General features: G+C 35.2%; 1 protein-coding gene across 1 annotated transcript in view; it reads left to right on the top strand.

Annotated features, from left to right (window-relative positions):
* The window catches only part of CNTN5 (contactin 5), a 1,363,322-nt gene that overhangs the window by 885,234 nt on the left and 462,006 nt on the right, over positions 1-16,082 (top strand). Inside the window, exon 7 of the mRNA XM_034666129.1 lies at positions 7,071-7,166. Within this exon, the coding sequence (XP_034522020.1) occupies positions 7,071-7,166 (96 nt within the window). The remainder of the gene's footprint in view (positions 1-7,070; positions 7,167-16,082) is intronic.

Below are 16,082 nucleotides of genomic sequence, written 5' to 3'. Positions count from 1 at the left end.
ATCTTTAAAATGGAGAAATTAATATTTAATCTCCAAGATGTCTAGTATAAAGTATGTATGCTAGGGGCGCCTGGGTGGCACAGCAGTTGAGCGTCTGCCTTCGGCTCAGGGCATGATCCCTGCGTTATGGGATTGAGCCCCACATCAGGCTCCTCTGCTATGAGCCTGCTTCTTCCTCTCCCGCTCCCCCTGCTTGTGTTCCTTCTCTTGTTGGCTGTCTCTATCTCTGTCAAATAAATGAATAAAATCTTTTTTAAAAAAAGAGTATGTATGCTAGTAGCTAATTAATTATTATTTCTTTCCTCTTTTTCATTGTTTTAGAATGTCAAAGATAGTTTCTGAATGTGGTCTGACCAATTTTTATTACAGGATATTTATATGAGACACAAAAATCTGACAATGATCTGAATAATCCTAATGATAACAGAAACAGTAACAATAAGAAATAAAAGTGTTGAAAGAAAACTTCAATATACACTTTGCAAATGAGGCAAAAAATACAAAATTAATATTAGAAAATCTTCCAGTCATTTTTATAGAAATCCTAGAAGTTAAAGCTATGCGGTCCCACAGAAAGAGTACCAATCAGTTCTTCTACATTGTAATCTTACATAAGAATCTGATACCCTCATGTTAATAATTAATAAAATTCAAGTCTGACATCTAGTTTAAAATGTTTTACCTTTTTCAATGGTTTTAGTTTTTGTAAAAATTCAAACTCAATTTTATGAAGGTTAAAACTCAATAAATTTTCTGTATTCACAAAACCTTTAGTGTTAAGAGAATTAATTGAGAATACCTGGAGCATTGATAACCTAAAGCTTACTAGCACCACCTACAGGATGAATGTATAACCAAGTGCAATTTATTTTATTTTAAAGATTTATTTATTTGAGAGAGAGAGCACAGTGTATTGGGGGAAAGGGAGAGAGAATCCCAAGTTGACTCCAGGCCAAGTGTAGAGCCGGACACAGGGCTTGATCTCATGACCCTGAGATCAGGACCTGAGTCAAAATCAAGAGTCAGACATTCAAGTGACTGAGCCACTCAGGCATCCCTAACCAAGTGCCATTTAAAAGCACTCTGGGGGTGCCTGGGTGGCTCAGTCATTAAGGGTCTGCCTGCAGCTCAGGGTGTGATCCCAGGGTCTTGGGATCGAGCCCCACATCAGGCTCCCTGCTCCACTGGAGCCTGCGTCTTCCTCTCCCACTCCCCCTGCTTGTGTTCCCTCTCTCGCTGGCTCTCTCTCTCTCTGTCAAATAAATAAATAAAATCTTTTTATAAATAAATAAATAATAATAAATAAATAAAATAAGTACTCTGATTCCTATTCCTTCTTCCAAACATACAACTCTCATACAACAAACATTGTGACTTACTCAGAACGATTTAAGACTAGGAAATTAAAACCCAGGAGGCAGAGAACCTCAACACATTATTCCTAATTGTATAAGATTTATTCTGTTGAATGGTGTTGGGAAAATTGGGCAGCAACATGTAGAAGAATTAAACTGGACCATTTTCTCACACCATGAATAAAAATAAACTCAAAATAGATGAAAGACCTCAATGTGAGACAAGAAGCCATCAAAATCCTAGAGGAGAACACAGGCAGCAACCTCTTTGACCTTGGCATAAGAAACTTCTTGCTAGACATGTCTCCAAAGGCAAGGGAAACAAAAGTAAAAATGAACTATTGGGACTTCACCAAGATAAAAAGCTTTTATAGAGCAAAGGAAACAATTGACAAAACCAAAAGACAATCAGCCGAATTGGGGAAGATATTTGCAAATTAGATAAAGGGTTAGTATTCAAGATCTATAAAGACCTTATGAAACTCAACATCCAAATCATCATCATCATCATCTAGTCAAGAAATGGGCAGAAGATATGAACAGACATTTCTCCAAAGAAGACATACAAATGGCCAACAAACACATGAAAAAATGCTCAACAACACTCAGCATCAGGGAAATGCAAATCAAAACCACAGTGAGATACAATAAATGTTGGTGAGGATGTGGAGAAAGGGCAACTCTCTTACATTGTTGGTGGGAATGCAAACGAGTACAGCCACCCTGGAAAATAGTATGGAGGTTCCTCAAAATGATAAAAATAGACCTACCTTATTACCCAGCACTTGCAATACTAGATATTTATCCAAAGGATACAAACATAGTGATTCAAAGGGGGCACATGTACCCCGATGTTTATAGCAGTAATGTTCATAATGGCAAAACTATGGAAAGAGCCCAGATATCCATCGACAGAGGAAGGGATACACATACATACAATGGAATATTACTCAGCCATCAAAAAATGAAATCTTACCATTTGCAATGATGTGGATGGAACTAGAGGGTATTATGCTAAGCAAAATAAGTCTTTCAGAGAAAGGCAATTATCATATGACTTCACTCATATGTGGAATTTAAGAAACAAAACAGGTGAACATAGGGGTAGGGAGGGAAAAATAAAATAAGATTAAATAGGAGGGGGAGACAAACCATAAAAGACTTAACTATAGGAAACAAACAGGGTTGTTGGAGGGGAGGTGGGTAGGGGAAAGGAATAATTGGGTGATGGGCATTAAGGAGGGCAGGTGATGTAATGAACACTAGGTGTTATATGTAACTGATTAATCACTGAATTCTACCTCTGAAACCAATAATACACTATATGTTAATTTAATTTTAAAAAAATTAAAAATATATATATTTATCCTGTTCCCTTGATCCTTTTCCTTCATTTCTCCCCAGTAACTAACCAATCTATTGCACTTAAGCAAGATCATAAGATCAGTGCCCTGAACACCTTATGTATTTTCTTTTCTCCCTCCAACACTTTCAAATAATTCACCTTTCTAGGCAATGGCTTTTGAAATGTTTTCCCGTTTATGTATGTGTGCCTGTGCACTGTACATACTTAAGGTATCTTAATGGGTGAAAACCCTTCCCAACTTGTTTGCAAATTTGTTCAACCCACTATACCATCCAGTGTGAACTTTATAAAGTCTTTCAGGAGAAAGACCTTACTACTTGTTAACATTATTCTTCCCCTGAGTTATGGAAAATTTTTATCTTGCTGTAACCATTAATGCTAAGACTGGAAATATAACCACCTTTATTTTGGCCTTCTAACTTTAAAGTAAAATTAATGGCCAACTTCTAACAATTTACAAAAGTATATGACAGATATTCTTAAGTGTTAATCTTAACCTATAGGATTCATACCATACCCATTTTATCTTCACGTGGAGTCTGTAAACCATTTGTTTGATCTTTTCGTGTTATAAACAAATGTATTTTAAGCTGTTTCAAATCCTTTGTGGAATAATGCAAGGAAGAAAAGGTAGGAAAGAAGGAGGAAAGGTAGGCAGGTGGAGGAAGGAAGGAGAGAAAGAAAGGAAAAAACCTGAAGTGTGTGTATGTGTGTATGTATAGCTCAGATTTAGGAGAATATCATGAAGTGCTACATGGTAACTCATAAGTATAGCTGTGACAAGCTGAAGCTGTGATAGTTTGGACTCATATATCTATTATGTGGCACAGATTCCTCTCAGCTGGGTCTACGGAAAGTTGGTCCAAGTAGATATGATTAGTTCATACATCTACTTCTTTCCTTTGCATCTTTTCTGTAACCCCAGTACCTAACATTGTGTTCAGTGTGTGGTTTGCATTGAAGAAATATTTATTAAATAAATGGGTGAAATGATTTGTCTTGCAGCTGTTGAATATGCTGCAAATCACACATCCTAAACCTATATTTTAACTGTCATGCGAGGTTCTCAAATCATTTATTATATACCTGTTTTTCTTTGCATGGTTCACTGAGGATGAATAGGTACAATACTTCTGTAAGCTGCAGTTCTAGTTAAAGCTCCACTATCAAACTCTGCATAAGCTTCTGAACTTGGAAAAAAAATGAGGAAAGACAAGGCCCAGAGCCCTGTGATTCTTGATCATAAACTTTCTCCTCCAGTCCATTACTTGTCTATTTGTCCACATACTATTTTATAAGTTCAGAAAGAGGTTTATTTCAGTTCAAGACTTTAACATGAATTTTGGAGTCCTTGTACTAAAATTTTAATTCTTATTCATTTTTCCCTTACAAGTCAAAAATAGAACATATCAACATGTACTTTTTATTGTGTGTTTATAAAATAATCAAATCTCCATCTATAAAAGCTCTTGTTTTTTTATCTTCTGGTATATACAATGTACATCCTATTAAAATAATGTAATAAGCACTCAAACTAAGTTCTTTGATGAGTACCTCCAAATAAAGTAACTGCTTTTTATTCACAATGAGATAAAAATAACCAGCTATATTTTTGCTAAGACTATTCTGTCCAAATTGCCATCCCACCCCAACCACAAATAATTTTTTCACATAAATCATTCTGCCACAGATCAACCAGAATCTTGCCTAATACAAGGACCATTTTTACATTATAGATAATAATGTTTCACTTTTTTTTCCTAGGAAGAAGGATTTAAATGAGAAAAGTACACTTTCCATGAAAGTACAGTCATCTTTCTAGTATTTTTCTATATGTCTTATGAAAGAAAGAAATGTATTCATACTTGAAAAAATCCATTTATCTTTGTACTGTTGGCACTATGCTTCCTAGGAAATGATGACATAGAAAATTCCATGAGGAAATGTTGAATTATACCTGTACTAACAGCTGATACCCAATTAAGCAATTACAACTTAGTGTTACCTTTTAGGTCATTGTGATCTTGAAACACAATTTGGGTCATAATTATTCTAATTTTCTTCTCTTTTTCATGTCTAATTTCTAGGCCATGCCTGTACTTCAGTTTCTCAGATATAGAAATTAATTTAGGACTGTTCTTTATTAAAATATTCTGTTTACTATAATAAGTTGATTTGAAATGTCATAATAAGCATAACATAAACTTGTAGTAAATGTATTAGAAACTACATATATGTTTTTCAAAAACCATTTAAGAAATTCAGTTATAATACATTGATATCCAAATAGCCTTCCAAAGTTTATAAATTAAGTGAGGATGAAAAAAAGAAAATAAAACCATATAATCCCTAAAGAGTCATTACAGCCTTAATGCATTACTGCTTCACTGTGTGGTTCCTGTGTTTAGGAGTAGAGTCAAAGGAAGTCAAATTAGAAATCTTTCCATGCTTGTTTTCATATTGAGATCTTTTATTGGGAAAAAGACAGTTTCTATCCATAAGAATCAATGCATAGGAATTTAAAGCCATGAGTCACACATATTTGAAAATGAGTAAACTTGATTTTTACCAGAAGTTAGTGGGGATGTTTTCAATCCACCACAAAAAAAAAAAAAAAAAGAATTAGAATTAAGACAATTCTTTCTAACCTATCCAGGTCGTGAAATGCTTAACTATTGGCAATGAAGCATAGAATTTTTAAAAAGATTTTATTTATTTATTCATGAGAGACAGATAGAGAAAGAGACAGAGGCAGACTGAGAAGCAGGTTGCTTCTGCAGGGAGCCTGTTGCAGGACTCGATCCCAGAACCCTGGGATCACCATCTGAGCTGAAGGCAGACGCTTAACCGACTGAGCCACCCAGGTGACCTGAAGCATAGAATTATGTGTAAATGTCTAAACACTTTCATCAATATTGAATACTTCTCTATTTATTTGGCATTATGCCTTCACTGTTTAGTAGTTCCTCATGATTTTGAATATAGGATATTAAAGTTAGTGATTTATCTCCTTCATATAACTTCAGTGTATTTTCTCAACTACTTACTCTCATCATTTGTCAGATTAACAAACATTAAATTTGAGGGTCTACATTGTATTGCTGTGAAACATACTATTTTAATATGTAGTAATAAGAAGTTTCAAAAAACCCCTTTTACAATAGGTGAATAATGGAGGGAAAGGTAGAACATTTTCAAGACGTATTTTTCACTATGGGAACATGCTTTTAAAGATTGAGAATTTTGGGACAATGTTTATTTATAAAAATTTTGAAATCCTACCATTTCTAGGAAACTATTCTTTTTTTAAAAGATTTTATTTATTTATTTGAAAGAGAGAGAGTGAGAGAGAGAGAGCACAAGTGGGGGAAAAGGCAGAGGGAGAGGGATGAGCAGACTCCCCACTGAGCAGGGAGCCTGATGCAGGGCTCAATCCTAGAACCCTGGGATCATGAATTGAGCCAAAGGCAGCCACTTAACCAACTGAGTAACCCAGGCACCCTGTGGGAAAACATTCGAAAATCATATCTTTGATCAACTTAGCTCAAAAAGGCGGAAAGGGCCATATCTACTGAGGTATGAGTAGATTAATAAACAATAATAGAAATACAAATATGACTCATTTTTTAGGTCACTTTATTTTTAGGAAAGTATTTTCAAATTGTGCAAATGCAACATAATTTAAGAGAAGAGAGTTGAACCTCAATCAATGCTGTAATTCTTCATACAGATAGTTGGGTATTTTGATAATTACAATATTCCCAGAGTAATGAAAATGGATGAGTATAATTAATTTGTACAAGTCATTCTAGGCTTCTATAAAATGAAAATAACATGACTTTTCCACTCACATTTATAGAAAAAGAACACTTTATATCTTCATTATATTCTGCTAGAGCATACAAGTCTCTCTAATTTGGAAAATTCATGCTTGGTTTTACACACCATTTCTGGCATGACATAATGAGACACCAGGTTGGACACCAGACACCCATAACCACTTCTATTTCTTTTCTCACTATGCATGATTTGGTTTTATTAGTAGTAGAAAAATCATTATGTAGGAAATATCGTAAAGAAATAAAAGTACTATTTAATATGCTATAAATGTATTGTCTATTTTCTTCCGATATTGGCAACTTGCATGCACTATAAAAAGAAATAGTGTGTAATGGATATAATCTGAAAATTGTGATATTTTAAATTGTATGGTATAGATTTATTTTTTAAGGCCCTGATAATGAGAGAAAAGTAGGTACAAGTTATAAAAGTTGAAATTCTTTAAGTTTTTTGTTTGTTTGTTTGTTTTTGTTTTTGCCTTGCATCTAAATGCTGTATTATATTGACAGATCTGGGAAATTTTAGTGGCCGGACAAGAAGTGCAGTCTCTGTGAGGGAAGGCCAGGGGGTTGTTCTGATGTGTTCTCCTCCGCCTCATTCACCAGGTACAGTAGGATGCCATTCTGTATTGCTGCTGATCTCTTTTACTGACTAAGAAACATTCCAGGTGAAATGTGCATGGTTTCTTTGAAATGTCTTGGAGTACCAGCTGAGTAATTAAAGATCATATACTCTAACTACCACTGGACAGAAGACTGCACTCCTATGATAAGATTGTTTTATTGCCATTCTAACTGTTGATTGTTATGGTTATGTCTCTGCCGGCCACCAGTGAGGAATACATTGCTTAGAGCACAAGGAATGTGATAAACTGAGAGAGTAAAAACTTCTCAAAATTATTTGGAGTGTCAGAGTGGAGTTAACTGAATAACAATGTGCATCTTGTTTCAGAAGATAAGCTTGAAACTGGGTTGTTTATGGTATTGTTTGTCACACTGGAACAAAACCTGCTAAAATATATATATATATATTTGAGTTTCAAACAAGACTATGATTTATGAATGACTTTTTGGCCACTTGAGCTCTTATTTATAAAAGTCATAGTAGTAGGTAAGTACTTCATGGGGTTTAGAGGAACAGAATGGTAAACTGTGCTAAGATTAATTATATTCCCTTGGCCAACCCAAGTAATTATACTTATCATACTTTTTTCTTAATTCTATAATTTGAGATGAATACCTCTTTGTATTTCAGTATAGTTTTCCTATAATACAATTTAAGAGTGGCCAGTATAAATTAGAGAGAGAGAATCAAATGTCTATCTGAAAAATAACAAAGACCTTAGCGTTAACAGGAAACAGAATTCAGGGTCCTGGCATCTCAATCAATTTTTCTTCTTTGTTTAGTGTGAAAATTGTATTTGTTTCTAGGTTGTAATTATCAGTGTAGTAATGGGACCCAACTTTGTTCTACCATAGATAATTTTTATCGTAAATTACAATAGGATCTCAATCAATTTTCTTAAAATTTCTCAACTTTATATGGCCCCTTTCTAAGTGTTTTGAGGTAAAAATAAATTATGTTTTAACAGAAAAATATTTTTAAAAAAACATTTTGCTTTAAAACTCAGATAATAATTACTCTCAGGAACAATTTTTGAGTTTTCCCTACCTAATTCTTTTATGTCAATTCAGTCCATTCCTTTTGTGAATAGTTAGGGGACTTTTAGAGTAAACATGTTTTATCTTACCTGCTTGGGATTCTAGATTTAGATTCTTTCAAGGCAACATGTGTTTTCACTTTTTTCTATGGATAAGACAAAAAATTTTAGTAGATTTAAGAGAATCCTCTAGCATCAATATATGTTAGTCTAATGTTGTGTTATTAGATTTAGTTTAAGGAGCAGTATTAGATGAATAATTGTTAAAGATAAAAGAGAAGAAGGAAGAGGAAGACAACAAAGGAACCTGCTCTATAAAGGATGAAAGTGTTCACTGTCAAACCTATAGGAGTTAACATGAAAGCAGGATTTTTTGAAATATAATCTATATTGCAAGGCTGTTAGAACATGTGCAGAAATGGGAAATGTGAGAGGATGACACAGGAAGCAAAACTGCAAGATTACACAAAGACAAATTACTTCCACAGCCTTCACCACCAAATGAAACATTCATTAGCATCTGTACTGACAGATTCTAAAATTCTCCACCCACCTTTTTTTTTTCTTTTCTTTCTTTTTTTTTNTTTTTTTTTTTTTTTTTTAGAGAGAGAGAGAGAGAGTACATGCTGGAGACTGGGGGAGAGGCATAGGGAAAGAGAGAGAATCTTAAGAGGCTCCAATTGCCAAAGAAAACTACAGAGATTTCTAATGCGGAAAACAGCAATAATGAATTGCATACATGATAAGCAAGAGATAAGAATATGTATTAATAATTGATGAAATAAATAATCTGATATCTGATTGAGATCAATAAGAGTAATGCCAGATGGTTCCTGTCGTTTATATGTTGTAAGAAATATTAGCCTGGGGGCATCTGGCTGCTTCAGTTGGTGGAGCATGTGACTCTTGATCTCGGGAGCTTGAGATTGAGCCCTACATTGGGTGTAGAGATTACTTAAGAAATAAAAATTTTTTAAAGAAATATTAGAATGATTGTATATGTTAATATGGTAGGAGAGGTTGTATTCTACTAGGTACTCATTTCAGGGTTTTATTTCAAATGATCCACTCAAATTATCAATGTTAGCACCACAGAGTTTTAGGGGATATGCTCATGGCCCAGAATAACAGGAGTAACTCAGCATCCAGTCCAATGTCTAACTCTTACCAGAAGGGTAGTTTTCTCCTGATCAGCCAAATTCTATCTATCTTTAAGGTTCTTTTTTGAACATCCCTTTTATATTCTTGCTCCAACTGAAACTTGCATATACCCTGAAGACATGGCTATCCCACAGCCCTTTAGAGTCATGGCTATTCATTCTTCCAATTTTTAAGTGCCATTCAGAGTAAGATTAGAACAGATGTCCCCCTTTCTTCTCATTACTCATTCTCCCTTCTTCCTCCTTACAAAACCCTTAGTTTCGAATTTCAAACCATTAGAACTCTATTCTTTCTTGTTGAAGTCATTTACACTCTCCAGCTTATTATCTTCATTTATTGAGATTTTACCACCTAGGTCACTGTCAATTTCTTCAATACTGTTCCAGGCTTAATATTTGGTAATTTTAATAGAGGTCTTACAACATCCTGTTCTCTTCATTCTTTTTATTTCTCCATTGGGATGCTCTTATTTACAATCGTGGCCACTTGGTCTATTATTACCAACATCTATAGTCTCTCAATTGCCACACCTCTATACTCTGATTAGCATCTACTACCTTCTGCTCACTCCTTCCAGTACCCTGGAATCCTTCCATGTCATTGAAATCTACAAGTCATTGATCCTAGCTCCTTTTCACTCTACTTCCCCTCCTTTGATTCTCACTTTTCTCCTTCAATGATTATCATTTTCTTGCATAGAGCTCCAATTTTCTCATCCCTCTTATGCTTCATCACACTGACTCAACAGTTGGCAAAACCTTAATCCTAATGTAGATCCAACTTTTAGCTTACTTCATGCCCAGACCTACTCAATTTAATATAACTGTAAAAGAAAAGAGCCAGAGAGATTTACGCAGACTGATCCGAGTTTAAAAACCGAACTATGAATTTCAAGTGCACTTTAATGCTGATCAGAAATTTTAAAAAGAAAACAGTTCTCTTACTATAATTCTGTCAAATCTTCGGTATGTCTCCCACCTTTTAGTTTTTCTGCCATCCCCACTCTCTGCTGATAACCATGCATCCTACATCAGTGGGAAAAGGAAGGCAATTGGGAAAAAACTTCCACAGCCTTCACCACCAAATGAAATATTCATTAGCATCTGTACTGACAGATTCTAAAATCCTCCACCCACCTTTTTTTTTCTTTTCTTTCTTTTTTTTTAGAGAGAGAGAGAGAGAGAGAACATGCTGGAGACTGGGGAGAGGCATAGGGAAAGAGAGAGAATCTTAAGCAGGCTCCACACCCAGCACACACCTGATGGGGGAGGAGGGGAAGGCTCCATCTCACAACCCTGAGATTATGACCTGAACTGAAACCAAGAGTTGAATGCTTAACTGACTGAGCCACCCAAACACCCCTTCCCTTTCTAAGTATAGACACACTGTTGTGCTTATACAGCCAATCCCTTAACTTGTGCACTGTAGTTCATCCTTTTTCTGTCTACTTCAAGAAATCACTGTATTGAAGATGATCTGCATCTTCACGAGAGATTATTTAGTCTGTTCTTGATCATTCCCGGCAGCATGCAACTATACTGTCTCTTCCTTCACCTGAAAACAAAACAAAGCAAAACTCTCTTGGCTCTTGTCATCTTTCGCCTACTACCTCATTTTTCTGCTCCTTTTTATCAAGAACTCTTCAAAATCTTTGTCTATCATACTTTATCTAATTCCACTACTTTGATTGTCTCTCTCTGTCTCTGTCCCCTTTTCTCTGCCTCTCTTTCTTTTTAAAAAGTAGATTTATTGAAGGACAATTTATATCCTAGGAAACTCTCTCATTTTAAGTATAGTTCGCTGAGTTTTAGCAAATTTATACAGTTGTGCTACCATTACCAAAATCTAGTGTTACAATACTTCCATCGTTTCACAAAGGTATTCCCACCCAATTTTCCCATTGATCTACTTTTTTAGAAAATTCATTCTAACTGAATCCAATCATACAGTGTTCAGTCTGTGTTTTTATATATGTGGTGAAAGAGAGAGAGTGGATATGTGTTTGGTTTCTTTTAGTTAGTTTAATGTTTCTAAGTTTCAGTCACATTATGGCACATATCAGTAGTTTGTTAGTTTGTGTTGCTGAATAGTATTCCGTTGTTTAGGTACACTCCATTCTGTTTATCCATTACTCAGTTGATGGGCATATGGATTATTTTCAGTCTTCAAGTTATTGGTCACTTCATCCTCCATAAAATACTTTCTTGTTTAGCTTTTAAATACTTACATCTTTGAAACATATCTCTAACCAGGACTCTGGTTTGTATATCCATTTGCCTATTTGACATTTCCAATCAGAATGGTTAATAGGCATGTCAAGACTAACCATGTCTAAAACTGCACTTCTGGTTGTATCTTCCCCAAAACTGCTTCACCTGCAGTCTTTTCCAACTCAGTCAAAGGCAATTCCATCTCTTATTCTCCATCAGGCCTTAGAGTCATTTTTAACTTCTCACTTTCTGACACCCCGCATATAAACCATCAGTAATTTCATTGGCCCTACTCAAAATTTTATCCAAAGTCTGACCATTTCTCACACCCTCTACTGCAGCTTTCTAGAATGAACCACCATCATCTCCTACCTTGATTATTCACAATAGTGTCTTAATTAACCTCCCTTGGTTTTGATTTTTTTCAATCTACTCTTAACATAATAACCAGAGTGATTCTTTAAAATGAAGTTGTGTAATGTCACCTCCCCTCTCACCCCCCACACAAGACACTCTAAAAATTCCCCATCTACTAATGACTGAATTGAGTTACCCCAAAATTCATATGTTGTGTGATGGTATTCTGAGATGGGGCCTTTGGGAGGTAATTAAGTTTAGATAAGATCATGAGTGTGTGGTCCTCAAGATGGGATTAGTGTCCTTATGAGCAGAGACACTAGAGAACTTGCTCTCTCTCTCTCTCCCTCATGTAACATTATAGAACAAAAGCAGTATGTGAAAGAAAGAGAGCTCTCACCAGAAACCAACTATGCTGGTACCCTGAACTCAGATTTCTGGACTCCAATACTGTGGGAAAAATAATTTCTGTTGTTCAAGCCACCCAGTCTATGGTATTTTGTTATGACACTCAAACAAACTATTACACTGTTTAATTAAGAATCGAAGCCAAAGTTCTCATAGTGGCTTCAGCAGCCTTCACCATGTAGTAAGAGATCTTTTCTTACCACTTTTTCCTCATAATGATGTTGTAAATGAACATAATTATAAAATACATAAATGAAATGTGATTGTCATCATTAATAGAGAAGAATAAAATGTGATATTTTGTATGTTTGCCAAAGGAACAAACTGAAAGCTAAAGGATTGGAATTACTCACTGAAAGCACAATCATACTGAGAAATAGTGATTTAATTCTAGCCTTGCTTGGCCAATTAAAAGGAGAACTCTGAAAATGTCTCAGGAAAGTCAAGTAAAAAATTATTGCTGAAGAGGCAAGGTTAAGTGTAGAAAGAATAAGCCAGGGCTAATCAATGAAAGAAGCCTAGGGTTTGAATACCTGCTCTGACACCTATTATGATCTGAACAACTGCCTTCTTTTTGGTGGAATGAGGTTGTGTATTGTGAAATGAGTATAAAACCTGATGCATAAAACCTCAGACCCAAATTTCTGTATCATCCAAATAGTCGTGTAGATCATCATAGCATAACTATTTAACTGATACTTAATTCTAGTTTGTGCCTCACTGTTTTTTTTTACTTTCTAATTTCAAATCAAAATTATTTTATTACTTTTTTATCTGGATTTTATTTTTTTATTTCAAGCTTTTATTTAAATTCCAGTTAGTTAACATAGAGTGTGATATTAGTTTCATGAGTAGAATTTAGTGATTCATTACTTACGTAAACACCCAGTGCTCACCACAACAAATACCCTCCTTAATCCCCATCACCCATTTAGTCCATCGCCCATTCACTTCCCCTCCAGCAGCCCTCAGCTCGTTCTCTGTAGTTAAAGGTCTATTTCATGGTTTGCCTCTCTCTCTTTTTTCCTATGTTCCTCTATAAATGAAATTCCACATATGAGTGAAATCATATGGTATTTGTCTTTTCTGACTGAATTATTTCCTTACATAGTACATTCTAGCTCCATCCATGTCGTTGCAAATGGCAAGGGTTCATTCTTATCATTGCATAGTATTCCATTGTATTCTATTCCAATACATACAATAATTCTTTTTTTTTAATTTTATTTAAAATAAATTAATTAACATATACTGTATTATTAGTTTCAGAGGTAAGGTTTAGTGATTATCAGTTACACATAACACTGAGTGCTCATTACATCAAGTGCCCTTCCTAATGCCCATCACCCAAATATCCCTTCTCCCCACCTACCTCCCCCCAACAACCCTCAGCTTGTTTCCTATAGTTAAGAGTCTCTTATGCTTTGTCTCCCTCTCTGATTTTGTCTTATTTTATTTTTCCTTCCCTACCCCTATGTTCATTTGTTTTGTTACTTAAATTCCACATATGAGTGAAATCATATGATAATTATCTTTCTCTGGAAGACTTACTTTGCTTAGCATAATACCCTGTAGTTCCATCCACGTCATTGCAAATGGTAAGATTTCATTTTTGATGGCTGTGTAATATTCCACTGTATGTATATGTATCCATTCCTCTCTCAGTGGATATCTGGTCTCTTTCCATAGTTTTGCTATTATGGACATTACTGCTATAAACACTGAGATGCATGTGCCCCTTTAGATCTCTATGTTTGTATCCTTTGGATAAATACCTCGAATTGCAATTACTGGGTCATATGGTATGCCTATTTTTATTTTTGAGGAACCTCCATACTGTTTTCCGTAGTGGCTGTACTGGTTTGCATTCCCACCAGCAATGTAAGAGGGTTCCCTTTTCTCCACATCCTCACCAACATTTGTTGTATCTCATTGTAGTTTTGATTCGCATTTCCCTGATGATGAGTGAGGCTGAGCATCTTTTCGTGTGACTGTCAGCCATTTGTATGTCTTCTTAGGAAAAATGTCTATTCATGTCTTCACTTTATTTTTTAACTGGATTATTTGTTCTTTTGGGTGTTGAGTTTTATAAATTCTTTATGCATTTTAGATACTAACCCTTTATCAGTTATGTCATTTGCAAATATCTTCTACTGTTTCAAAGGTTGTCTTTTAGTTTTGTTGATTGTTTCCTTCACTGTGCAGAAGCTTTTTATCTTGATGAAGTCCCAATGGTATATTTTTGCTTTTGTTTCCCTGCCTCAAGAGACATATCTAGTAAGATGATGTTAAGGCTAATGTCAAAGAGGTTACTGCCTGTGCTCTTCACTAGAATTTTAATGGTTTCCTGTCTCACATTGAGGCCTTTAATCCACTCTGAATTAATTTTTGTTTATAGTGTAAAAATGTGGTCTAATTTCATTCTTTTGCATGTTGCTGTCCAGTTTTCCCAACACCATTCGTGGAAGAGACTGTCTTTTTTTTCCATAGCGTCCTCTTTCCTGCTTTGTTGAAAAATAACTGACCATATAGGTGTGGGTCCATTTCCAGGTTTTCTATTCTGCTCTTTTGATGTATATGTCTGTTTTTGGGTCAGTATTGTACTGTCTTGATCGCTACAGCTTTGTAATATAACTTGAAGTCTGGAATTGTGATACCTCCAGCTTTGTTCTTCTTTTTCAGGGTTGCGTTGGCTATGTGGGTCTTCTATGCTTCCATATAAATTTTAGGATTGTTTGTTCTAGTTCTGTGGAAAATGCTGTTGGTATTTTGATAGAGATTGCATTAAATGTGTGGGTTGTTTTGGGTAGTATAGACATGTTAACAATGTTTGTTCTTCCAATCTAGGAGCATGGGGTGCTTTTCCATTTCTTTGTGCCCTCTTCAATTTCTGTCATAAGTGTTCTTTAGTTTTCAGAGTACAGATCTTTTACCTCTCTGGTTAGGTTTATTCCTAGGTATCTTGTGGTTTTTGGTGCAATTGTAAATGGGATTGATTCCTTGATTTCTCTTTCTGCTGCTTCCTTATTGGTGTATAGTAATGCAACCGATTTCTGTACATCGAGTTTGTATCCTTTGGCTTTACTGAATTTGTGTATCAGTTCTAGCAGCCATCATGTCATCTGTGAATAATGAAAGTTTGACTTCTTCCTTGCCAATTTGGATGCCTTGTATTTCTTTTTGTTGTCTGATAGCTGAGGCTAGGGCTTCCAGTACCATGTTAAATAATAGTGGTGAGAGTGGACATCCCTGTCTTGTTCCTGACCATAGAGGAGAATTTCTGTTTTTCCCAATTGAAGATGATATTAGCTGTGGGTTTTTTCGTATGTGGCCTTTATTATGTCGAGGTATGTTTCCTTTAACCCTACATTGTTGAGGGTTTTTATCATGAATGGATGTTGTCCTTTGTCAAATGCTTTTTCTGCATCTACTGAGAGGTTCTGATCCTTTCTTTTATTAATGTAGTGTATCAAATTGATGGATTTGCAAATATTGAACCATCTTGCAGCTCAGGAATAAATCCCACTTGATCCTGGTGAGTGATTCTTTTAATGTACCGTTGGATTTGATTTGCTCGTATTTTATTGAGAATTTTTGCATCCATGTTCATTAGCGACATTGGCCTGCAATACTCTTTTTTAGTGGGGTCTTTCTCTCATTTTGAAATCAAGGTGCTGCTGGCATCATAGAATGAGTTTGAAAGTTTTCCTTCCATTTCTGTTTTT

Source organism: Ailuropoda melanoleuca, chromosome 8 (assembly GCF_002007445.2).
Source record: "Ailuropoda melanoleuca isolate Jingjing chromosome 8, ASM200744v2, whole genome shotgun sequence".
Classification (NCBI taxonomy): Eukaryota; Metazoa; Chordata; class Mammalia; order Carnivora; family Ursidae; genus Ailuropoda; species Ailuropoda melanoleuca.
Note: the sequence above shows the minus strand (reverse complement) of the source record. Positions and strands in the feature narration are given on the sequence as shown.